Source organism: Octodon degus, unplaced genomic scaffold (genome assembly GCF_000260255.1).
Source record: "Octodon degus isolate 3935 unplaced genomic scaffold, OctDeg1.0 scaffold00044, whole genome shotgun sequence".
In the NCBI taxonomy this organism is placed as follows: domain Eukaryota; kingdom Metazoa; phylum Chordata; class Mammalia; order Rodentia; family Octodontidae; genus Octodon; species Octodon degus.
Genome location: NW_004524620.1, coordinates 13,373,818 through 13,397,423, shown reverse-complemented (window position 1 = coordinate 13,397,423; position 23,606 = coordinate 13,373,818). Strand labels below are relative to the sequence as shown.

The following is a 23,606-nucleotide window of genomic DNA, read 5'->3' as shown; positions in this document are numbered from 1 at the left end:
GAGGACGTCCCAGCCGCCCGCACTTACAGACTAACTGGCGGGCGCAGTAAGTCGGCCACATGGGGCTGAAGCCGGTGGCCGCTGGAGGCCCGCCGCTGAGGCTGCGAGCAGTCTGGTCTCAGAAAATTAACTCCAGATAGCCGATGGCTAATGTACAAACTGCACCTGATACAGCCCCGCCGGGTGTCAGGAGGCCGAGGCGGGAGAGTCCCAGAACTGAGGCCAGCTTGGGCAACAGAGTAGGAGAGCGCTGGCCTAGCATGTGTGATGCCAGGTTCTGTTCCCCAGACAGACAGACAGAGGGACGGACGAAAAGGTAAATAAATCCAAGATTACGTGTAGAAATAAAGCTTCATGATTTTTTTGAGGGGGGATCTGATTTATTGAGCTCATCCCCAGCCCTACTATATTTTTTACTTTGAGACAAGGCATGCTGACTTGCCCGGGCAGGACGGGAACTTGCGATGCTCTTGCCTCAGTCTCTCTCAGGGCTGGGATTACAAACATGTGCCTGTGGTTGAAAACGTGGTTTTTAGTTAACACAAAAAACTGGATGTGTTTATTGAGTACCACGTGGTGCTTCAATAAACATGTGCACTGTATGATGTTCAAATCAGAGTAAGTGTATCTCTAACTATGCATCATTTCATCTAACTTTTTCAAATATACAATAACTAGGCAGTGTATTATTAAATTACACCAAAAGCATGTTCTTCATCTAATGGAAATGGATTTTATCAAAATTTAAAGGTTTTTTTTTTGTTTGTTTGTTTGCTTTTGTCATCAGAGGACATTGTCAAGAAAGCAGAATCTTGGCACAGCAGTACGCACCTATAATCCCAGGACTCAGGAGGCTGAAGCAGACAGATCGCCAGGAGTTCAAGGCCAGCCAGGGCTACAAAGTGAGTTCAAAGCCACATTGAACTACATAATAAAACTGTGTGTTCAAAAAGGACAAAAAAAAAAAACAAAAAGGACAAAAAAGGGAGGCGGAGGAAGAGAAGAAAGAAAGTAGGAAGCTGGCGGGCAGACTAACTACTGCTTGCCAGCTTGTAACACCTGGAGGAACTGAATCAGCGCTGCGAGTGGAGGCTGCTGCCAGCAGCATGAGAAAGGAGAGGTGCAGAGGAAGAGGCTGTGCTGCGTGCGGCTCCGGAGAGGCTGTCGCGCCGGGTTCTGGCTGTGAACTGGGCTGTTACTGGCGCAGGAGCTCAGGATCACCTGTCACTGCGGGTGCTGCGGCTCTTCAGAGGGGCGCTGGTCCTTGCTCTGCGCGCCGCCTCCTGGCTGCAGGGCAGAGCCGTCCCTCTGTGTCGGTCCTTCATCCCACCGACAGACTTTCTAGCTTCGGCCCCTGACCTCTGGGCCTTCCCAGAGCAGATCCTTGAAACAGATTCGGTGAGACGCTGTCGTGGGCACTAGGCCTCCAGCTGGACTCAGGAGGACACTGCCGTGGGATCCCGGCCCTCCGCTGGATTCTCTGGGTCTCTAGTGCGCGGCCAGATTTCAAGCACTCCTTTGTATTTGACTCTCCGGGTAAATATAATAAACTAATCTTATGAATTATGTGTCCTGGGGCGTTAAATTGTTTCCCTTGCAAACCCTGACTACAAAAACCACCTAAGAACGGAGGAAAATTCTTGCATGTCATATACCTAAGGTTTAATATCCTGAGTATATAAAGCACCCTTATAACTCAGGAAAAACAACCTAATTTTTAAAATGGACAAAGAACTCTTACATACTTTTCACACAACTGTAGTGAAGCCATTACAAAACACATGGAAGTTCCTCAAAAAATTAAAAATAACTCAGGCTTGGTGGCACATGCCTGTAATCCCAGCATTCCAGAGGCTGAGGCAGGAGGAACGCTCCAAGTTTGAGGCCAGGCTGGGCTACATAGTGAGTTCAAGGTTAGCCTGACCCTGTCTTAAAAATGACCACCACAACAAAATTAAAAATGAACTACCAGATGATCCAAAAATATTTCCAGGGCCAGGGCGATAGTTCAGCAGAATAAGCACTTGTCTGGCAAGCGCAAGGTCCTGAGTTCAATTCCTGGTTCCCTCCCCCCAAAAAAATTCAAAAAAATATTTCCAGAAGAATTAGAAGTACAATCTCAAAGAGATGTCACACTGTCTGTAGCATTATTGAAAATATTCACAGTAGCCAAAAGGGGGCAGCCAATCTCCATTCAAATGAAAGGATAAACCTTAGCTGCGCACAATGTGCTATTCAGCTTTTAAAAAGGGAGAAGTCAGTGGTGACAAATGCCTGCAACACCAGCACTGTTCTAGGCTGAGGTAGGAGGATCACAAGTTCAAGTCCAACCTGGACAACTTCGTGACTTAGGAGATCCTGTCTCAAAAATCAAAAGTGCTGGGGATGCATCTTAGTGTGAAGTTCCTGGGTTCAACCCCCAGTGCCACCAAAAACAATCAACAAATGAAATGAAAAAAGTTTAGCCAAAAAGGAAGAGGGTACATTCTTATCCAAAAATAAGACATACTAATGGCCAACGAAGACATGAAAAAACGTCGAGAACTTTTAGTCACTGAAGAAAGGCAAATCAAATCCATAATGAAATAGTATGTCACACTCCACTAAAACGGCTGTAATAATGTTTAAAACCCGAACAACATAAATCATGAAGTGTTGGCCAGGCCAGGCTGTGGAGAAGCTGGCGCCTCGAACGCTGCTGGTAGGCAAGCGAGCCGGGCGGGCGGCGCGGGCGGCAGGCAGGGTTCCGGCTCCCGAGCAGCTGCACGGGGCGCTGGGGCCCAAACTCCACTCCTGAGCACACGCCAGGATGCAGCCGGGCGGGCGGAGGCTGGAGGGAGCCAGCGGCAGTTTCTTTCCAGGGTAAGCAAAGTGTTTTGGAAGCAGAGGTAAGGGCGGCACAAGGCGAGGACAGCCAATGCTGCTGCGCTGCTCGCTCCAGGACGACTGTCACGTCAGCCTCGCCGAACCATCGGAAGCACAGATTAACAGCACTTCACCAATGCTGTATACGCTAAGGCCACGATTACACAGGACACAGCAGAAGCTAAACTCCAGGTATGAAGGAGGCCTAAAGAGTGCGACAGTGAAACAGACATTATAATCTTGGAAGTTAGAAATTACCTGGTTATTTAGAATAAATCACCGGCATCACCAATACACCCAGCTTAGTTGTTTCTGTTTGTTTTAATTTTTTAAATTTATTTATTTGCGGAACCGGGGATTGAACTCAGGCCCTTGCGCTTGCCAGGGAAGCGCTAATTCCACTGAGCCATCTCCCCAGCCCTGTTTGTTTTTAAACAAAAAAAAAAATATGGAGTAAATGCGTAATAAGCAATGAATGTTACTTCCTTAAAGATATTGATAAAAAAAAATTGGGGCTCAGAGACTGATCCTGGGGCTCCTGCCTATTTCTTCTGGAATGTTCTGGAGTACTAAGTAAAGGCACCGTTATTTTCTCTCCTTCTTCGCTGCTGTTTCAAGACTTGTTTGTTCTCCCTCTGCTGGCTAATACCACACTCACACATTTCAACACACTAATGCACGCTAGGGCTGGGGTCGTAATCTAGGGCTGGGGTCGTAATCTAGGGCTGGGGTCGTAATCTAGGGCTGGGGTCGTAAGCGGTCACCACTCACTGAGCGCCTCCTGCACCCTGAATACAGCGGAAGGAAGACTGAGCCTGAGCAAACTCGGCAGCTACCACAGGGCCCTGACACACATTCCTGCACCACGTTTATGTACCACAAACTAGCTGGCGAGCGAGGGTAGTGCAGCTAAGTCCGCTCACAGGCGGCCTCATTTAATCTGAAAGCCCTGCATGGCACTAGACAGTGGAGTTCGCAGCTGGAAAGGCTGCGGCGGAGTCCGAACTTGGTTCAGCCGCCACGGAAGGGCCGGCAGGCGCGGCTGGGCTGCAGCCCCTGGGGCGGCGACGGCGGGCGGGCTGGCACGCACTCCCGGGGTTCAGCCCCAGCACCCCTCGCAGCTGCGGGCAAGCGCGTCCGTCAGGGCCTGAGCCGCACACGGCCGGATGCGAGAGCGACGCAGAAAGCCCGGCAGCGCCAAGCGGACGGTCCGGACGGGGGCCCGGGCTGGCCTCGACCCGCGGCGAGCCTCCCGCCCGCCGCCGCCGCCGGGGCTGGCATCCCGCGGGGCGCCCCAGCACCCGTAAGAAAAGGCGCGCCCGCCGGCAGGGTTTCCCTCGGGGCAGCCCTGGGCGGCGCCGGGCTGAAGCCTCGCGCGGAGCCCGACGGAAGGGCGCCCGAGAGCTCACGCTGGGCCTGCCCGCCCTCCTGCTTCGACACCGCCACGTTCAGAATGTCAGGGACCGAGCAGGGCTCCGCGGCGGGCCAGACACAAGGAGCGCAGAAAGCACCGGGCAGGGAACGGGCCACCCTCCCCGCCCGGTCGGTCGCACCCGACCCGCCCAAAAGGGTTAACCGGGCGGCCGCCGGCTAACCCCGCCCCGGAAGTCCCGGCCTCACGCGTATTCACTTCCGCCTTCCCAAAGGCCGCTACTCTCGCGAGACCTGGACGTGCTATGTGACCTGGGCTAAGCGGAAGTTGGGCCTCTTTTTTGTGGCTCCTGGGAGGCGAGCGGTAGCTTCGTCATGAAGGTAGGAAGTGGCTGTGCGTGTGGGGCTAGGTTTGGGGTATTTGGACCGGGCCCCAGAACGCAGTGGTGCCGCAGTCCCAGCACCCCAAGGTGCTGGCTTTAGGTGGACGAGGGTCTGAGGCAGCGTCAGGGCCGCTGTCCCGGGGCCGGAGGCCCGTGGGAGCGCGGATGGCGGGCGATTGCGCCTGCAGGCGCGCCCGTGCCGGATCGCCATGGTGGCCCCGCCGGGGCCGCCGCGTTCTCGGCCTGCGGCGGGCCCGCCTGCCTCTCGGGCCCCTCGCCGCTGCGCCGGGGCTCGTGCTCCGACACCGAGGGTTGCGGAGCGGCCGCGTGGGAAACGCGCGGGTGAGGTGCCGGCGCGCAGTTAGCGGGGAGAGAAGTGTCCCGGCTTCTGTGGCCGGGAGGGTGTTACTTGCGGTGGGACTGATGAGCGTGCTGCTGCCGTCTCGTAACTCCAGAAACTTTCAGTAAGCTAAGAGGCAAAACCCGACTTCCCTCCCTTCAGGCCGTTTATCTTAGCTTTTAACCCTGTCCCCTTAATCCTTAGCTGAACATCTCCTTCCCAGCCACTGGCTGCCAGAAACTCATCGAGGTCGATGATGAACGCAAGCTTCGCACGTTCTATGAGAAGCGCATGGCCACAGAGGTGGCCGCTGACTCCCTGGGTGAAGAGTGGAAGGTGGGAGCCGCCTGTCGAATTATGTGTCCGTTTTAGTGAGACGCAGTGAGCGTCCTCGGTAAATGGGCTTGGGATGGAATCGTTTTCTGCCCGCGTGAAATTCACCTGGGACTGCCACCTCCAAGCATCTCATGGGATTATGTGGATTAAACTAGGAAATTAGGAGTAGGAAAGTGCCGCTTGTAGTGTTTCCATTAGCTCCTGCTCTCAGGAAACGCCAAACAGCTGGCCTGATTATCCCCACGGGGCTTTAAGAAAGGATTGTATTTGATCGTTATTTAATTTATTAAATATCCATCGTCTTAGTGTTGAGTAAAATACTGTTGTCTAAACTGAATTAAAGGAAATTGGATGGGGCCGGGGAGATGGCTCAGTGGAATAAGCACTTGCCTGGCAAGTGCAAGGGCCTCAGTTCAATCCCTGGTTCCGAAAAAAAAAAGGAAATTGGAAATGTAAGCCCAGAGAGGTTCTCCCGAGAACCAGTCCGACGCTTAGTAGTTTTGGAATGGAAACGGCAGTAACTGCCCTTGTGCACACGCAGGGTTACGTGGTCCGAATCAGCGGTGGGAACGACAAGCAGGGCTTCCCCATGAAGCAGGGCGTCCTCACCCACGGCCGTGTGCGCCTGCTGCTGAGTAAGGGACACTCCTGCTACCGACCCCGGAGGACCGGGGAGAGAAAGCGGAAATCCGTCCGAGGCTGCATCGTGGACGCCAACCTCAGCGTTCTCAATCTGGTTATTGTAAAGAAAGGTGAGGCTTGTGCTCCTAACGTTCGATTTCTGTCGATGACAACTTACAAGTGTAGTTAAGTGATCGGCCCACCTTTATAATGGAAGTTACTGAACTAAAATGTTTTTATTTATATTTGTCTTTTCTAAGGAGAGAAGGACATTCCTGGGTTGACCGATACTACCGTTCCTCGGCGCCTAGGGCCCAAAAGAGCTAGCAGAATTCGCAAACTTTTCAATCTGTCTAAGGAAGATGATGTCCGCCAGTATGTTGTCAGGAAGCCCTTGAACAAGGAAGGTAAGAGGAGTTGTGCTGCTTCATGTTACTGGTGTTGTGTGCACTTAGGTATTCCTTTGGGGGTAAGGGGCGACAGGAAAAATGCGAAGTCATGAGACACTGGAAGTATAGTAAGGCAGAGGAAGGGGGTGTACAGTTCACCACCAGTGAGATGTGTAGAAGCAGGGAAATGTAGTAGGGTGGATAGCACGTTTGGTGTTCCTGAGGAGGTTGGGGAAGGTTCTTTGGGTTTTTGTTCTTAGGACTGTTGTGACTTATACCCGTAAGTGGTATCTTGGTTTATGACATGCTGTTTTATGACCTGGGGGAGATGGCTGTGTGGTTGGCCATCTCATGTGGTGCTTCCTAACAGAAGCAAAACCTTGCCAGACACTTCGAAGCAAATTGGAATCATTTGCAAACTGAAGCATTGCTGTGTTCAGGGTGGACTGTGTGCGCACTAGGTTCGTTGCAAGCACTTGAACACCTGTCAGGAGCCAGGAGCTGGCAGTGATGGTCCAGGGAGTTCAGTTCCTGCCCTTAAAAAGCATACATGGCAGCGCTCTAGAGATGTGATCAAGCAGAAGGTCATTTTAAAATGGTGCTTGCCTCCGTAGTGGCTGAGCATTTGCTCTTAGAGCTTCAGGAAGTATGAAGTTTCCGTATCCCATTGCACCAGTAACCCATAAGCAGTTAGAGTACAAAGCAGAAAGAGTGAATGAAGCCGCATGTTAGTGTTTCTCTGAATTGACAATTGACGAGACCTGCCATAGGAAATAGATGCATGCCTGTACGGAAACCTCGCCGTGGCAGGTGGACGATGCAGGTACTGCCTCACATACTTAACCTAATGCCACGGGCTTGCCGTGTGTTAAGGGTGATGAATCAGGTATTTTTCAGGATTTTAGTTTTTCTTACAACAGCATGTAGCTTACCTCAGATTGTTGTTGTTGGGGCAGTATTAAGTAGGACAATAGTTCAGATTTGGTTTAAAATGCCTCTGGCAAATTTTCATGGGTGCTACCAGCTTGAGCATGTCTTAGCACGTGAGGTGTGGCTCCTTGCCCACCATTGGGTCGAAGCCAGGGTCATGTGGACATGGAGAACATTCCATCCCAGGGAGGTTTTCGAGGACTGAGTTGTCTGAATTCTCAGGTAAAAAACCCAGGACTAAAGCCCCCAAGATCCAGAGACTTGTTACTCCACGTGTCCTTCAACACAAACGCCGCCGTATTGCACTGAAGAAGCAGTGCACTAAGAAAAACAAGGAGGAGGCTGCAGAGTATGCTAAACTTCTGGCCAAGAGAATGAAGGAAGCCAAAGAAAAACGCCAGGAGCAGATTGCCAAGCGACGCAGGCTGTCATCTCTGAGAGCTTCTACTTCCAAGTCTGAGTCCAGTCAAAAGTGAAATGCTTCAGTAACAAATAAATTAGATGTGACCTCGTATCTCCTTTTATTGATGTTTCACGGTGATGTAGCTAGCGAAGGCAGGCACACACAGGCGGGCCCTCCTGGGGAGATGGCTTGCTTAGGAGGGAATCCTTAGGCTTGCATCCCTGGCTGTGTTCACAGCCCTGTGATCTTCTGCCTCTCCTGTTGAGGTACCATGCCCAGCTTTAGGAAAGAATAGCACGAAACACTTCTGAAAGGCATGGAATATAGGGAAGATAAATGACTACCATTTTTAAGCTCCAGGTTTGTTACAAAAACAAAATACATTGTGATACAGGAAAGTGCCCTCATGGAGGTGGATGTCATGTTTTTCTACAGAGGATGTAATGGAGAACCTCTTCCATAACAAATTATAAACACTTTCATAACAGTGCAGATGTATTATATACTACTAGCAATTTTTTGTCTTGGAAACAGTCTCACTGCAATTAAGGCTGGCTGTGAGCTTTATTAACCCTGGCTGGTCTCAAACAATCCCACCTGCCTCAGCCTCCTGAGTGCACTGGGGTTATGGCTTGTACCACCACATCCAGCTTGATAGCATTTTAACTGGTAAACTGGACCCAGCTGTGGGGGCAGACTATAAAATTCGGGACGGCTATTTGTATGTTAGACATTTGCCCAGCAAGCAGTGGACCCAGTGTTCGTTCCTTTGTACTCCATGAAGGATCTGTACCAGTAAAAAATGGATGCCAAAGGGCTGGTCAGATAGCTCTGCAGACTAAAGCCCCTTAGGTAGACAATGGGTCAGGGATTTTGATCCCTGGCCTACCATAATTAATCCCTGTGTTTGGCAGGTAGAAAAACTAGGATTGCTGTGAGTCAAAGCTGTGCAGTGAGACCCTGTACTAAGTACATTAAAAAAAGGTGACTGCAGTGATCTCAGTAACTCTAGAATTATTTTCCTACAATAAATGTGAATGCCTCATACCTTTAAAAGTTGACACAGCTTTTAGCTTTTTTTTTTTTTTTAAATGTATTTTTTAAATTTATTTGTGTGTGTTTTTGTGGCCAGCTCAGCCCACCAGGGGGCGGGGCTGGCTAGCATGTGGTGCTGGGGGATTGAACCGTGGTCCCTGTGCTTTGCTCAGCTTGTTCTAAGTAGGTGCTTTAGACCACTGAGCCATCTCACCAGCCCTAGCTTTTCAATGTATAAATGTTCATTACACATTTTTGTAAATAGGAAATACTCAGTTCCACTTAGGAAGACAACAGCAAAATAAGATTGGAATTCTACACACCAAAAAAGTTTACAAGAGAAACACAAGAAATTTAAGATTTTTAATTTTATTCGGTCTCAAATTTTTAGATGCAAGGTATTCAAAACTTGGGTGTTAAGCTGCAAAAATATTCTTTATATAGTGGAAAAGGTTACACTGAAAAGATTGCATATAATTTTTAACAAATCATTTAGTACTCTGAATCATGATTGCATGGTCAGATTAAATGATGAAATGTTGACAGCTATAATTTTTAAAAGGTGATACACTATGGAAGCAATTTATGTATAAACATTCTTTTATGACATGATACACTCTACTATAGATCTCTATTTTAAAAAGGCTGATGACTAAATGAGCAGTCTTAACTGACAGTGTAAATTGAAGAACCTGAAAAGGAGAGCTGGAGCATTGCTTGATACCCAGAGAAGACAGGACTGACATTACAGCAGGGATAACTTGCCCCAAGACTGGCATCTGCATGATTACCGTAAGTGCGTATGTTCAACAGCCAGCATTTTCAACCGTGTAGGGAATAAAGGAAACAATGTTCTAGAGGGTATTTTTAACAAAAAGCATGACATGTCAAAGTGAGCATGATTTTCTTAAACCTAGTAATGAGCTCAGTGTTACTCTGAAGACTTGATTCAACCTAAAAATATTTACAAATACACATTTTTACTTAACATACTAGTTAAATATACATGAGTAAAACTTCTGTATGCAGTGCAAGTTTAACCCACAGGGTTTTGTTATCTTTTAGATAGGGTCAGACTGTTGCAGTTCAGGCTGGCCTCAAACTCAAGGCGATGATCCTCCTGCCTCAGCCTCCCTAGTGATGGGATTACAGGTGTGTGCTACCATGCCCAGCTACCCCACAGATTTTTAAGTGACCAACTGCAACAATTTACATGCCTGAACAAAGATTTGAGGACTAAAGACAATATACATAATAGCACTTTAAACATAACTTACAAATAAAGTGTAAATTATGAAGTTTTATTTCATTTTAGCTATGTGACTCCAATTTTAAACATTGCAAATTAACGTAGTGGAAAAGGATGGCAAGAAGTACCTAGATACTCAAGATAACTCAATGCAAAATAATACATATAAAAGCTGAAGATATATATTAAATTTGGAGGGAAGGCAGGTATAATGACTGGTAATTGTAAGCTTACTATGACTTCAGTAGTCACTGATAGGTAGTAAGAGCCCTACCACAAAACTGTTGGAACACGCGGTCTAGGATTTTAATAAATATACACAACACACACCTACAAAGCCCCACAGTGACATAGCCTCTCACAAAATAGTCGCTCTCGTAGCTGAGATGCCCCAGTTGCTGGGGCAGAGCTTTCTCTGCCATCCCGGAAGCCAGCAGCCTCGCAGACAAATGAATGCTGCGCACTAACACGGCCTCTTTATCCTCCCAGCCTCCTACAGACTGTGAAACCCAAAAGCGGTTTTCAAGAGGCAGAGCAGTAGTTTAGGAGTTGAGTCTTCAATGTTGAGGACAAGCTTGAGTATTTCCACAGTGTTGTACACCTTGGAGATGATTCAGCATGAATTAATTCACTGTATGTTGTCCCCAAGCGTACTTCATTTCCGTTTCCACCAATTCTCATGGCTGAAAAAACCCAGTTTCCAGATCAACTCCCCTGCCCTGTGCCAGAATGGGGACAACCCTTATCTACACGACAGGTGCTCCGAAACACTTCCTACACCACTCCGCACTGCTACTTGGCGGGGCGTCGATTTTCCGTAACTTTTCAAGAATCTGTGGAGACAGACTATTGTACGCAAGTCCATATTCATTGTCAAAAGCCTCTGAAAGACATTTTCAAAAATGCAGTTGTGATTGTTAATAAGTAAAGTGCATTTGAAAGTGATGTAGTCAAAATATGTGTGTTTCCCTTTTCCCCTGTGTTGCTGGAGATGGAAGCCAGAGCCCTGTGCACACAGGGCAAATGCTCTATGGCGGAGCCACATCCCCAGCCCATATGTTTCAAATACATATTTAAAAGGCCTCTTTCCAAAGGCAGGCAGTTACACATACCAGCCGCAATCCTTCCAAATCCTTCTGTTTTGGGACCTGAACCTGGAGCCTCATGCATGACAGGCGAATGCTCTACCTACCACTGGGCTGGGCTATACACCCTGCCCAGCAGCTACTATTTTTTTTTTTTTTTTTTTTTTCCCTTTCGGTTTTCTGAGACAGGGTCTTGCTATACAGCTCAGGCTGGCTTTTGTTTTGTTTTGTTTTGTTTTTAATATATTTGGTACAGGGTCTCACTATGCAGCTCACAGTGATCCTCCTGTCCCAGCCTCCCGTGCACTGGGATTATAGGTGTGTATCACCACGCCACGTCTCAGGTGGCCACTCGGGGCATGCCTGGCATGGCATAGGTTGCCTACGTAGGTGCTTAAGACTGCTGAACTATCTCTGCGTCCCTCAGACTAGGTTTGAACTTGCAGCAATCCTCTTGCCTCAGGCTTCCAAATGCTAGGATTATAGGAGATCGCCACCGTGGCCACTATGCCAGCTACATTTTTAAAAAATTGCTTTAGAAAATAAAACTGCCAGGTGTGGTAGTGCACGCCTGTAATCCTATGAATTTAGAGGCTGAGCCAAGCTGATTTCTGTGAGTTGGAAGCAAGCCTGAGCTACGCAGTGAGTTCAAAGCCAGCCAAAACTGCACAGTGAAACCCTGTCTCCAAACACCTAAGAACCCCTTTTGTTGGGCCACTAACCAACTTACCAATGTCAATATTTTCTCTTCCAAGAGATACTAGTGATAAGAAGAGGATTTCTCTGTATAGACTCCTACAAAACAAATATATTTTAGAAGTTAATGAGTAAACAGCATAAAAATATATGTACAGAGATGCAGGGTTTTTTAAAATGCTGAAAGTAGATTTCAGCTCTGTAGACAGGTAATAGTTTTACACCATATAATTATCCTTGCCTTCTACTATACTAGAGGTATATGAGGTATTACGTTTAGCTGGGTAAAGGGCGCAATAAAATTTGTGTACTATTTTTGCACCATTGAGAGTCTCTTTCAAAGAGAATCTCTTCCAAATTTTAAATTTTAGTGGGGTGTGCTGATAGACCCCCTATACTCTCCACTTTTAGAACCTGAGGCAAGAGGATCACAGTGACTTTGAGGCTAGCCTGAACTACATTATCAAGATCCTGTCTCAAAACAGCAAGAAAAACAAAATATAAAGCTGACCTCAGGAGTTGAAGGCCAGCCTGGGTTACATAGTGAATTCAAGGCCAGCAAGAACTACATAGTGAGACCCTGTCTCAACAAAACAGATTTACAGAAGGTAATACCAATTCTAATAAATCTCATGTAGCTTTCAGAAGGACGTAGTACGCCATTTCCAACATGTTTTTGCCTTTAAACCACTGGTCATGAAGCAGACTCTCTGGACTGTGGAAGTCATCTCCCAGCAGCTGGGAGTCGCAGGTGGATCCATCTATTTCCACAATCAACTCTCGCTCTATCACTTCTGAGATTATCTTCAAGGGTGCTGTTCTTGAGACTTTTAGACACCCTGGAAATACTAGTAATGTTTGAAAGGACTCGATCTTCCTTTCTGAAGTTTCTACTGCAAATTCACTTAGGCTGAAGTGGGAGGAGCGGTGATCCAAACATGCCAGCAACACTAATGAGAGGGTCAGACAGCTTCACATCCGTGGTCACTCTCAGCTTCTGTCTCTTTTCTAGGTCTACTTAGAATCCCTAGTACTTTAGGTCCAACAAGAAACACTGGATATCACAGGACCGTAACTAGTGGGGCACCGTGCTGACAAAGTCACAGAAGGTTGCGGTGAAGAGCAGGAGCAATGTTCGTGGAGTACGCAGCACCTGTCAGCTATCAATGACTTACCTTCCTACAGTTCATTCTACCAGACAGATATTTTATTATGTGTTTGTGTATTTAACAAAGAGAAGAAAAGCGACAGTACTAGGAGCACCAGCTAGCCAGGCAAGCACTCTACCACTGAACTACATCCCCTGCACTTTCTGAGACAGGTTCCTGCTAGACTGCCAGACTGGTCTCAACTTGTAATCCTCCTGCCTTAGCTGCCCGAGTAGCTGGGATTACAAGGGTGTGCCCAGCTGCAACCAAATTCTTAATCATGAAAGTGAGCAGCCCCAAGGGAAAGGTTCTGACGGTCACCTTTGTCTTTTCACGTCTGGCTTCACTTGCTCGGAGAGCACAGTGATAGGCTTGAGGACGTCGTTGTGCTGGATGCTCTGCCTGATGGTTTCCACTACATCACTCGCTGCTTGCTGTTCCTCAGACAGAAGACACAACTTCTTTTCAGAATCTAACAATCAGAACACAGTAAATAAGTTTTCCTCCCCAGTGCTGTCACTTTTTGCCTATTGAACATCACTTCTCTCTCGTTAATTATGTAACAATGTGCCAGCTAAAAAAAAATTTCTGCTCCTTTTGTTTTTGTTGAGTGATCGGTTTTTTGAGACAGGGTCTTGCTATGTAGTTCAGACTGAACTCACCACAACCCACCTGTCTCAGTCTCCCAAGTGCTGGGAATACAGGTGTGCGCCACCATGCCCGAATCTTCCTGCTCCTTTTTGTAGGAAACATTTGTCCCCTGCTCTTTCCAATTTTAAGCTTCCTCTCTGAGGATGAGATGTAAAAGCCTATAATCTAGCAGATATTTGTGACCATAAAGCAAGCTTTATTGATGGTAAAATGGACCTAATTAAAGAAGCCTAGGGGAGATGGCTCAGTAGAATAAGCACTTCCCTGGCAAGCGCAAGGGACTGAGTTCAATCCCCGGTTCCGTCAAAAAAAAAAAACATTGTTTTCCTGGGGACAACCCACTCAGGCCCCCCTCCTGTCCCTCTCTCAAATCAGGAGCTTGCTTTCTCTCAATAAACATATTCTGCTCATTAAAAAAAAAAAAAAGCCCTGACTCCCTGAAGAGACAAGCATTGCTAATCAGCCTAGAACTTTGTTTTCCCCTAACTTTTTAACTTGTAAATAAAAAATCATATATGGTGTACAATATGACTTGTAACATCTTCATGTGAGATCTTTTACAAAGCTTTTGTTATTGTCTATTAAAATGTCTATTTAATCCTAATTAAAACAAGAATAATTATAGAAAAAAAAAAAAAAAAAAAAAGTCATAAAAACTATTTAAGGGCCAAGGATACAGCTCAGTGGCACAATGCCTGCCTGGCAAAAGCAAGGTCCTGAGTTCAACTCCTGATACCAAAATGAAACAAAAAAATTTACCTTCAATATACCCAAATAAAGTTACAACTAAAGTTATTCTTCAACTAAATTGAGCCCTGATACAGTTGAGCAGGTCAGTACAGTAACAAACCAATGTGAATTAATTAAAAAGTTAAGAATAAAGCAAAATAATTTGGTTTGGTTTTCTCATATCAATTGTACTCTTTTTCACTCATTTTCCTTTACTAGATAATGAATGACTTTCATGAGTGGACTATACTACAACCACCACTGGCTTCTCCATTACTGTGAAGGGACACTTGAAGTGTGACACAGTTTGTTTCCTCCCCCACCCCCATCCCCTGCACCTCTCCTTCCCGGCTAAGGTGACGGGCACTCAGGCTGGGTCCTGGCCGCCTAGGCCTGCACACAGTCTCTGCCTCCCAGCATGCTGGATTGCAGATTTGTGCCAGAGTGCCTGGCTGGGTCCTGTCTCCAATTTTATTTTACTTACTAAAATTTCTCCAGGAGACATACAGCGGTTCTCCTGGCTCCTGGTGCAGGTTGATATTATCCCATAACAGCTGAACATACACAAGTTTGCTATCTTGGGACAGAGAGGACAGAGGAAGCTACAAGAGATCAATAGAAAATATCAGTATGCCAAACAGTAATTATCCAGGGATCTAACAAACTACATAAAACAGATGTGTTCTCTCACAACTGGACCTAAAATTCTAAACAAAAATTTAAAAATTTTACTACTATCTGAAGGCAAATGTTCTTTTTATTTTCTAACGTAGGTTTCTTCTTCCTTCTCCTCCACTCTTATCCCCATCCCCTTTCTCCTTGTGTCATGTGTGTGTGTGTGTGTGTGTGTGTGTGTGTGTGTGTGTTTTAGTGTTTACCCATTGCCTCATGGCCTCATCATTCTTCTGAGATACAGTGTCACTAACTCACTCAGGCTGTCCTGGGGTGATCCTCCTGCCTCAGTATCCCAAATAATGGCCATTATGATTGGCCTGACGTATAGATTTTTAGTCTAACTTTCAAGGATTAGACAGATGACTTGGTAACTGGCACTGAAGCCACATAAAAAGTTAACCATCCTTGGGGCTGGGGAGATGGCTCAGTGGAATGAGCACTTCCCTGGCAAGTGCAAGGGCCTGAGTTCAATCCCCGGTTCCGCAAAAAAAACAAAACAAAACAAAAAAAAAAACCACAAAAAATTAACCATCCATTATTAAGAAGTCTAAGTATAAATTTCTACTATCTTACCAAATAATTTTGTTTCAGCCACTCTACTCAAAATAATGAGGGGCCGGGGAGATGGCTCAGTGGAATAAGTGCTTCCCTGGCAAGCACAAGGTCCTGAGTTCAATCCCCAGTTCTGCCAAAAAAAAAAAAAAAAAAAAAAAAAAAAGACTGGGTTCAAAATAATGAGGTTCAAAATAATGAGTAAAATTATAATTATAATACTTTAAGGGGGCCGGGGAGATAGCTCAGTGGAATATGCACTTCCCTGGCAAGCGCAAGGGCCTGAGTTCAATCCCCAGTTCCACCAAAAAAAAAAAAAAAAAAAAAAAACCTTTAAGAGTGCACTGTGCCTCAGCTATGCTTGTGACTTGGTATTTGTCAGTATTCAGAATAATAAAAGACAACTGTACGCAGAGCCCTCTGACTGCAATGTAATCTGAAACCCTAGTGGAAGTGTAACTGGAGCCAAATCAGACAGCTGGACTGTGACATTAACTGTCACTCACGTACAAGGCATGTGACCTTACAGAAATCACCTAAGTTCTCTTAATTATATCATCTGAAAAACATAGATACGAGGAGTCCCTTCGATAAGGTTGTCGTGTGGCCTTCAGTAAGAGTATGACAGTTCAGAACCAAAAGCTCCCCTTTCTAGTTCCTATACCAGCCATACACGTGACCACAGACCCAAGTTCAGGGCACACCGATGCACGTGGAAATGCTACATACAGCTCAATGAGCTGTGTAAGGAAGACACACCTCTCCCCATCCCTTTTTCTCCTGACTGTTGACTGAACTATGCTTCTGAGACTCTGAAGATAGTGTCAGCTATCTTTGACCAACAGCAGAACTTGGATAAAATGGAAATCACACGCAGAGAAGCAAAAAGAATGTCAAGTCCCTGACACTCTACAACTGGTGGAACTGCTACTCGGCCTTTAATGTGAGCAGGACATAAACCCTGATCCTGTCCAGTGACTGGTTTTCATACACTCTCAGGAGCTTGAAGCCTCACCCTGAGTCTACCAAATCTAGTATAAAAATTTAATCCTGGGGCCGGAGAGATGGCTAAGTGGAATAAGCGCTTCCCTGGCAAGTGCAAGGGTCTGAGTTCAATCCCCGGTTCTGCCAAAAATAAAAAAAAACAATAAATTGCAAAAAAAAAAAAAAAAGTTTAATCCTACCTGTACACCTTCATTGCAATGTTTAGATGTAAGGATCAGTCCTGGCAAGTTACTAGGAAGGTCCAAACGTCTGAAATACCAAACAAGGTTCCAGAAAATGATTGGATGTTGGTCGATGAACAAGGAGGAATGAATCACCTGGTCGCCATCATTTTCTAGCAATGATTCGAGTTCTTTACGAAGCACGAGAGGACTCAAATAAGGCACGGAAACAGGAGAGGGGCTGGGCCTCTTCCCTAAAGGGTCCTTTTAACAAATACAAAGAGAAGGAGGCATTACCCACTTAATTTTGCATGCTTAACAGTACATTTCAATGAGATGTTTCTCTCTCCTATTAAAATCAATTACTACCAGATTCTGTAGTACAATATCACCTCAAACAGAAGCAAGCTGCTATACTGCCCTTCAATGACAAGAGAAATGAATACTACACACTTCAACGCACGCTGATAGTTTATCGTGCTTAATAACTCATGTATCTGACATGAGTTTCAATTTTTAGCATGAAATATTATTTCACATATTTTATGATACTAGAAAATGTGTGACCTTATCAAAGTTTTTTTCATGTTAATATTCTTTGTTTATGCCTTTTAAAGTTGACTGCAACAAAACTTAAGGAACTAAAGAACACAGTTTTTAATGCAAATGAACTCAAAAGCACAATGCCCTGAGTTTGATTCCTGGCACTTCCTCTACCAGAGCAATGAAGTAAGTAATGGAAAAAAAACAAACAAACAGACTTTGTAAGTTTATGACCAACTTATTAGCAAACGAGCACACCCTGCAAGTGCCCAGACTGAGGTCTGCATGTGCCGTTTCCCTCCCAGGGTGGGTTTCTCACAGCAAGGGCCACAGGTAGGCAGGTCTGGAAAATGAAGTATCTTGTGTAAGAAAGCAAGGAAACTTTAAACAAATTACAAAAATATTACCAAATCTTTGTGGGAAAAAAAGTATGATGAATTATTTGTGTAAGCTTCTAGCTGACCAAAAGATATTAGAATGATACAAACATCAGTAATAATATAAACTGCAATAGATTTCAACAAGGAAGTTTAAATTAAGAACTACATAGTAATACCCGAGGGCCCCAAACCACACGGGTTCTACTTGTTTTGAACATCAATAAACAAAAGAAAACTAAACATTTTTCTTGTCTTTCTAATACAGTATACGCCTGTAAGCAGGCGCAGGGGCCGGGGGTTCGATCCCCAGGCCTGCCTCGACGGCCCCACTGAGACAGCAATTGAGACTGGGCATGGTGGCACGCCTGCAATCCCAGCTCGTGGGAGGCTGTAAACAGGTGGATCACTAGGAGTCCCAATCTAATACTGTATAATTTGGATTTTTAGAAATCCCAATAGAAGACACTGGGGAGGTTTTCTATATAGATATATTTCATGTAACCAAGAAGAAATGACTAAATTACTATCATCATTTTATAGCTTCAGATGAATTACTTATCTAGACATTGGGAATATTAATAGTTGATGTCTTCTACTGGGAAGAACATAGTATCATTTATGAAACTGTCTTACAAAAATAAACAAATATCAAAAATTCTGAGTCTGATGTGATTAAGCTTCTAGATACAAATACCAATTTATAATTACAGTAAAACCTGATGAACTTTGCTGAACTGGAGTATCTAAATGACTGATGACTCAGTTTTTAATCAACAGATAAGGGAAGGAGAGTCTATTCACTTTTTTCAATCAGACTTCTGGGGTACATTTTAAATCATCTTCATCATAGAGAGTTTGTATCTGTTCATGATATAATGTTATGATTCGTGTCTAGTTGTCCCTCCAAAGCCTCACGCAGTCATGGGGTAGACTTCTAGAGTTTGTGACCAACTCATAATCCAGTGCTAGGATTATGGGTGTAAGTGCTGCTAGCATTATGGGGCAGATAACCTGAATGCAACGTAAGGGAGACATAGGTGCGCCCTGTTGCTGCTGTTGCCACTGCTCCTCCCACGCGCTCTCGCTGCGCTGCTGTTTTCCACCACCTTGAGGTGCTGCCCGCCCCTCCCTACCCCTATGTTTATGAAAATTTTGTTCCCATTTCTTTTTTTTCATTTTTTTTTTAACTTTTCCCCTCTTTCCCTTCCACCTCCCTTAACCCTTTCCCTCCCCATTTTAACATTTTTAGCACTTGGGAGGCAGAAATCAGGAGGATCACTACTAATGTGGGCTGTGTAGTGAGACCCTGAGCAAAAAAAGAAAATAAAAAAAAAAAACCCTTTTTTTAACCACTAAGAAGAATATATGCAGTGTATTATTTGTTGAAAAAAAAAAAAAAAAAAAAAAAAAAACAAAACCTAGTGTACATTTTGGTCCTTATTCACTTTTGGTTCCTCATACTAGAGAAACAATGTGGTATCTACACATGTCCAATTTATTTCGCTTATGAGTACGGAAGAGTCTATTGATTTAAAAAGACAAAATAAATTAAAAAAAAACCTAAAACATATACTATCCATTCCTCAGTTGATGGGCATTTGGGTTGTTTCTAAGATCTTGCTAAGACAAATTGTGCTGCTCTAAACACAGGTGCACATGTATCGCACTGGTATGATGTTTTTAATTCTGAGAAAATACCCAGGAGGGGAATAGCTGAGTCAAATGGGACCTCTAATCCTAGTTTTTTGAGCAATCTCCAGACTGATTTCCACACTGGTTGCACCAGTCTATGTTCCCAACAGCAGTGGAGAAGGGTTCCTTTTTTTCCACAGCCTCTCCCTCCAGCATTTATAATTGGTTCATCTCTTCTCTCTCTGTCTCTCTGTCTCTCTCTCTCTCTGTCTCTCTCTCTCTCCCTTTTTGCAGTACCAGGGATTGAACTCAGGACCCTGTGCTTGCCAGGCAGGCACTTATTCTACTGAGCTATCTCCTTAGCCCTGATTCAATTCTTGATGTTAGCCATTCTTTCTGGGGTGTAATGGAATCTCAGTGTTGTTTTAATTTACATTTCTTGAATGACCAATGATGTTGAACCTTATTTCATATATTTATTTGCCACTTGGGGGCCTGATGTTTTCAGTTCTTTATATGTTCTAGATGTTAATCCTTTGAAGGACAGTTAGCTAAAATGTTTTCCACGCTGAGGGATTTTTATATAACAGAGTACTACTCAGCTAGAAAGAAACTTGAGCCATTTATAAGGAAATAGATGTGATCAGAGTCCATAATTGTAAGTGAAATAAGCCAGTCTTGCATGTGTAAACATATATTGTCTCCTTCATGTAAGAAGCTGAAAGATTAAGACCCAAAATGCACTATATATGTGTATATATATATATATATATATTTTTTTTTTTTTTTTTTTTTTTTTTGCGGTACCAGGGATTGAACTCAGAACTCTCGCTTGCCAGGCAAGCATTTACTCTATTGCACTATCTCCCCAGCTAGATATTGTGAAATGGGAAGAAAATACTCAAAAGGAAAAAACTGGAATAGGGTAAAGAAGAAAGAATGAAAAAAACAAAAACAAAACCCACACACTCTGTGTGTGTGTGTATAAGATACATACACAACTAACTGCTATTAGGTGCAATGAAAGGACAGGTATGTGCCTATGCTGCTTGATCAACTTCTCACGCCTTACCTTGTATTATGAGCAACTTCTTTGACAATAATAATGCACAATGCACTGAACGTTGCTGCTCCTAAAATCTTGTTTTGAAATTTTATACCGTTATTATTTTTCTTCTCCGTAAAATAAAAATAAATAAGTAAAAATAAAACTCATGCTAAATAAGTAAATAAAAATAAACTGCTACTAACAAGGCATGGACTTTATTTCATCTTCACTCCTCAACTATGCCCCACTCTCACATGTGCTTGATACTTTCAAAACAACTGGAACTTTGAGTCAAGATTGCATAATTTGATGATACTGGTTTTTAGTATAACAGCATTATGTTATTTTTTCTTAAACCCTCAAAGATACATCCTGAGATATTTACAAATAAAATATAAGTTGTCTAAAACTTCCTTGAAAGCAAAGGGAAAGTGAATGAAGATTTTCAAAGGGAAAGTGAATTTCGATGAAAGCCCCCTTTGAAAGTTACTGAAGCTGGACAGGGATCCAGGGACTCGCTGGTCTCTATCATTTGTATCTGAACAAGTTTGATGTTGTCCACATTAAAAAGCTTAAAAGTTAATCTGTTTACAGGAAAAGGCTGATTCTTTTTATGCTGTTCAAATGAGTGTCCCTGAGAAGAACCACGACTGCTATCACCTGCACACGGGAGCAGGCAGCAGGACGACAACACGACGTACCGTGGCCTCCTGCAGGCTGCTTGGAAGGCTCACTGTGGAAATGCCGTGACGCGGTCGCTGGGAGAAGTCAATGTTTTGCAAAGGACCTCCAGCGCTGTGGCTTCGAGTCAAAGAGACATTCCGCTTTGATAAGCTGCTAGGCGCTGATGACATTTTCACAGTTGGGACGTCTCCACTGGCTTTCTTTATTTTATCACTTGAAAAAAGGAAGAAATGCTGTGTTAATATCTGTAGAGGTGGTATTATTTACAATGAATTTTGAATCTAATACAAATATCTGAAATGAACCAGTACCACCTTTTAGTAATTGAAGTTATGGCTAGAAGGACAGCTCAATAATAAAGCGACTGCCTGGTAAGCATGAGGCCCCGAGCTCAGCCCCAGCACAGCTTCACACCCTCAAGAAGAAACTGCATGTTTTTCTAACACGTTCATAAAGCTGATCCAGAACAAATGGACTGGATGACTGGTGAGGGGTAGGAAGAGAACACATGGTATAACATAAAAGATTACGTGCCTGTTCAGCTGCTTTACTGAAACATTATTCCATTTTTATTCAATAAAACCATCCAGAAGTACTGGTACATGCAGTGAGTAGAGCGTGTTCTCTGATGCCGAGCTAGCATGCTACTCACTTGAGGACAGAGACCAGGTCTCATTTATTTTATTTTTAGTGCCAAATGTGATGCTCAGCACACAAATAGGCTCTCAAGAAATGTGAGATTCAACCAGCCAAAGGAGTACAATATATACTTGGCACAAAAGAGAACGTCTCTGAAAACTGGAGATGACTACACAAGGACAAAGTACTTTTTTACTGCTGAGAAGTTCAGTTTGTAACACATCACTGTAAAATATCTGACTTGGTTCAAAAATGTTTTATGAAGCCAGGTATAGTGGTACATGCATGCAGTCCCAGCCTTCCGGGAGACAAAGGCAGGAGGACTGTCAGTTTAGCCCAGATTGGGCAAATTAGTGAGTTTGTGAGACACCTCAAAAGTAAAAAAATGAAAATGGCCGAGTTGGTAGCTCAGTGCAAAGACCTTTGGTTTAATCCCTTTTATCAGACTCATTCATTAGATATTAAAATACTATGTTATAGTAAAATATCAAGATTAAATCTCTCAAATGCTAAAACCCATGCCTACAGGAGTCTGGTCAATTTTATGAGGATTTTAACATTTGTATCAGAATACCTAATTCATTATAATAAAGAGTTATCTGCATTTGAGGGTACCTCGATTCAACTGCGCAGCCTGCCTCTTCAGTTATAGTCTCATTATATTTTGGGAATTCCATAAAGTTAATCAAGTCAGGCTCTTCCAAACTGCATACAGGCTTATGCTCCAAGGGTTCAGCTGCCAGTGGAATGCTGGCACTTTGCAAACTGTCCCCAGAGGTACTTGGCTTCAAGAAAAAGCTAAATATGGGGCAAGGAAGGGGGAAAAGTCATTACTATGTTATGGTAAAACAGTCATTAATGAATTAAGCAACTCATAAACAGAAATACTGCTTGTTTGAAACATATACACACTTATGCTCTTAATTCCTCTCACCTCCTATACTTAAAGACTTTCAAAGGATTGAGCTAAAGTAGTATAGTATGACTGTTTCAGTACTGGAGAACTGTTAAAGAAAGCTATAAAGGAAGAAGGAAAAGCAAAATATTTTATTAATTCCCTAAGTAGGGAGAGAGAGAGAGAGAGAGAGAGAGAGAGAGAGAGAGAGAGAGAGAGAGACAGAGACAGAGAGAGAGACAGACGGACGGACGTGGGAGAGGAGGGAGAAGGGGAAAAGAACAAAAAGGAAAAAAGAAAAGAAAGAAGAAAGGGGGCAGGCAACAGCACCATTTTAAAATGCCAGCCTGTAACTGTGTGTGATACCCTTTTCTCTTGGTTATAAATCTCTAGCTTGTCTAGTCATTTACTTGCATCTTTTCTTCCTCTCTCTCTGGATACAGACTTAGTGAGGGTAGGGCTCCACAAGGTGTATTTGAGAATTGTCTGAGATTATGGTACTGTCACGAATCTTGGTAAGGGCTTGATTTGCACAAATGTATGCATTCACTTTTCAAAATGGTGTGTTTAGGGTTTGTACATTTTGCTGTATAGAACACTCACCTGCAATTAATCGTATGCATGCTGAAGTCTTTGGGAGAGCAATACCTTCACTTACTTTTGTTGCTCTGAGACAGGGTTTCCCAAGGTAGCCTCTATCCCCTGAGCAGCCTAGCCCAAGTCCACTCTCCAACTCACAACACTCCCAGCCTCCCCAGTGCTGAGAACAGAGGGCTTCAACTTACTCTTTAAACTCTTTAGTAAGTTGTACCAGGCTTCAACTATTTAATCAATAAAAATAAGGGCTCAGCAGTTTAAGAGCCTGCCTGGCAAATGCAAAGACCAGGTTTGATCCCCAGTACCACATGTTCTGCTAGCCCTGGAACCCCAGACATGCCACCAAAACTGGGTGTGGTGGTACATGCCTGTAATCCCAGCGCTGGGGGAGGCTGAGACAGGAGGATCATTACGAGTCTGAGTTATGAATCGGAACTGTGCAGCAAGACCCTGTATCAAATAAATAAACAAGCTGCTAAAAGATGAAGAAACAGGGGGCTGGAGAGATGGCTCAGTGGTCTAAGGCAACTACTTAGAACAAGCTTGGCAAAGCATCAGGGACCG

The 23,606-nt window shown here is 44.4% G+C and overlaps 2 protein-coding genes across 5 annotated transcripts in view; one reads left to right on the top strand and one right to left on the bottom strand.

Moving 5' to 3' along the window:
* Window positions 1–4,520: 4,520 nt before the first annotated feature.
* On the top strand, window positions 4,521–7,743 carry Rps6 (ribosomal protein S6). The gene is made up of 5 exons (XM_023715821.1): window positions 4,521–4,617; window positions 5,164–5,295; window positions 5,837–6,047; window positions 6,177–6,323; window positions 7,458–7,743. Exons 1-5 carry the CDS (start codon window positions 4,612–4,614, stop codon window positions 7,709–7,711), a joined length of 750 nt encoding a protein of 249 aa, XP_023571589.1. The 5' UTR covers window positions 4,521–4,611; the 3' UTR covers window positions 7,712–7,743.
* Window positions 7,744–9,640: 1,897 nt separating this feature from the next.
* Window positions 9,641–23,606, bottom strand: part of Dennd4c (DENN domain containing 4C) — a 116,534-nt gene continuing 102,568 nt past the window's right edge. For all 4 annotated transcript variants that reach the window (XM_023715817.1, XM_023715818.1, XM_023715819.1 and 1 more), the window contains 7 exons: window positions 22,166–22,348; window positions 20,929–21,124; window positions 16,643–16,888; window positions 14,716–14,833; window positions 13,173–13,323; window positions 11,738–11,802; window positions 9,641–10,805 (listed from right to left, as the gene is read on the bottom strand). In XM_023715817.1, coding sequence (XP_023571585.1) covers window positions 10,669–10,805; window positions 11,738–11,802; window positions 13,173–13,323; window positions 14,716–14,833; window positions 16,643–16,888; window positions 20,929–21,124; window positions 22,166–22,348 — 1,096 coding nt within the window. In that variant the 3' untranslated portion in view covers window positions 9,641–10,668. The remainder of the gene's footprint in view (window positions 10,806–11,737; window positions 11,803–13,172; window positions 13,324–14,715; window positions 14,834–16,642; window positions 16,889–20,928; window positions 21,125–22,165; window positions 22,349–23,606) is intronic.

Excerpts from the sequence above, each read along its gene's own strand:
- Rps6 (XM_023715821.1), top strand. Across the intron at positions 5,296-5,836 it reads CCCTGGGTGAAGAGTGGAAG|GGTTACGTGGTCCGAATCAG; the intron begins GTGGGAGCCGCC and ends GTGCACACGCAG. Across the intron at positions 6,048-6,176 it reads TCTGGTTATTGTAAAGAAAG|GAGAGAAGGACATTCCTGGG; the intron begins GTGAGGCTTGTG and ends GTCTTTTCTAAG.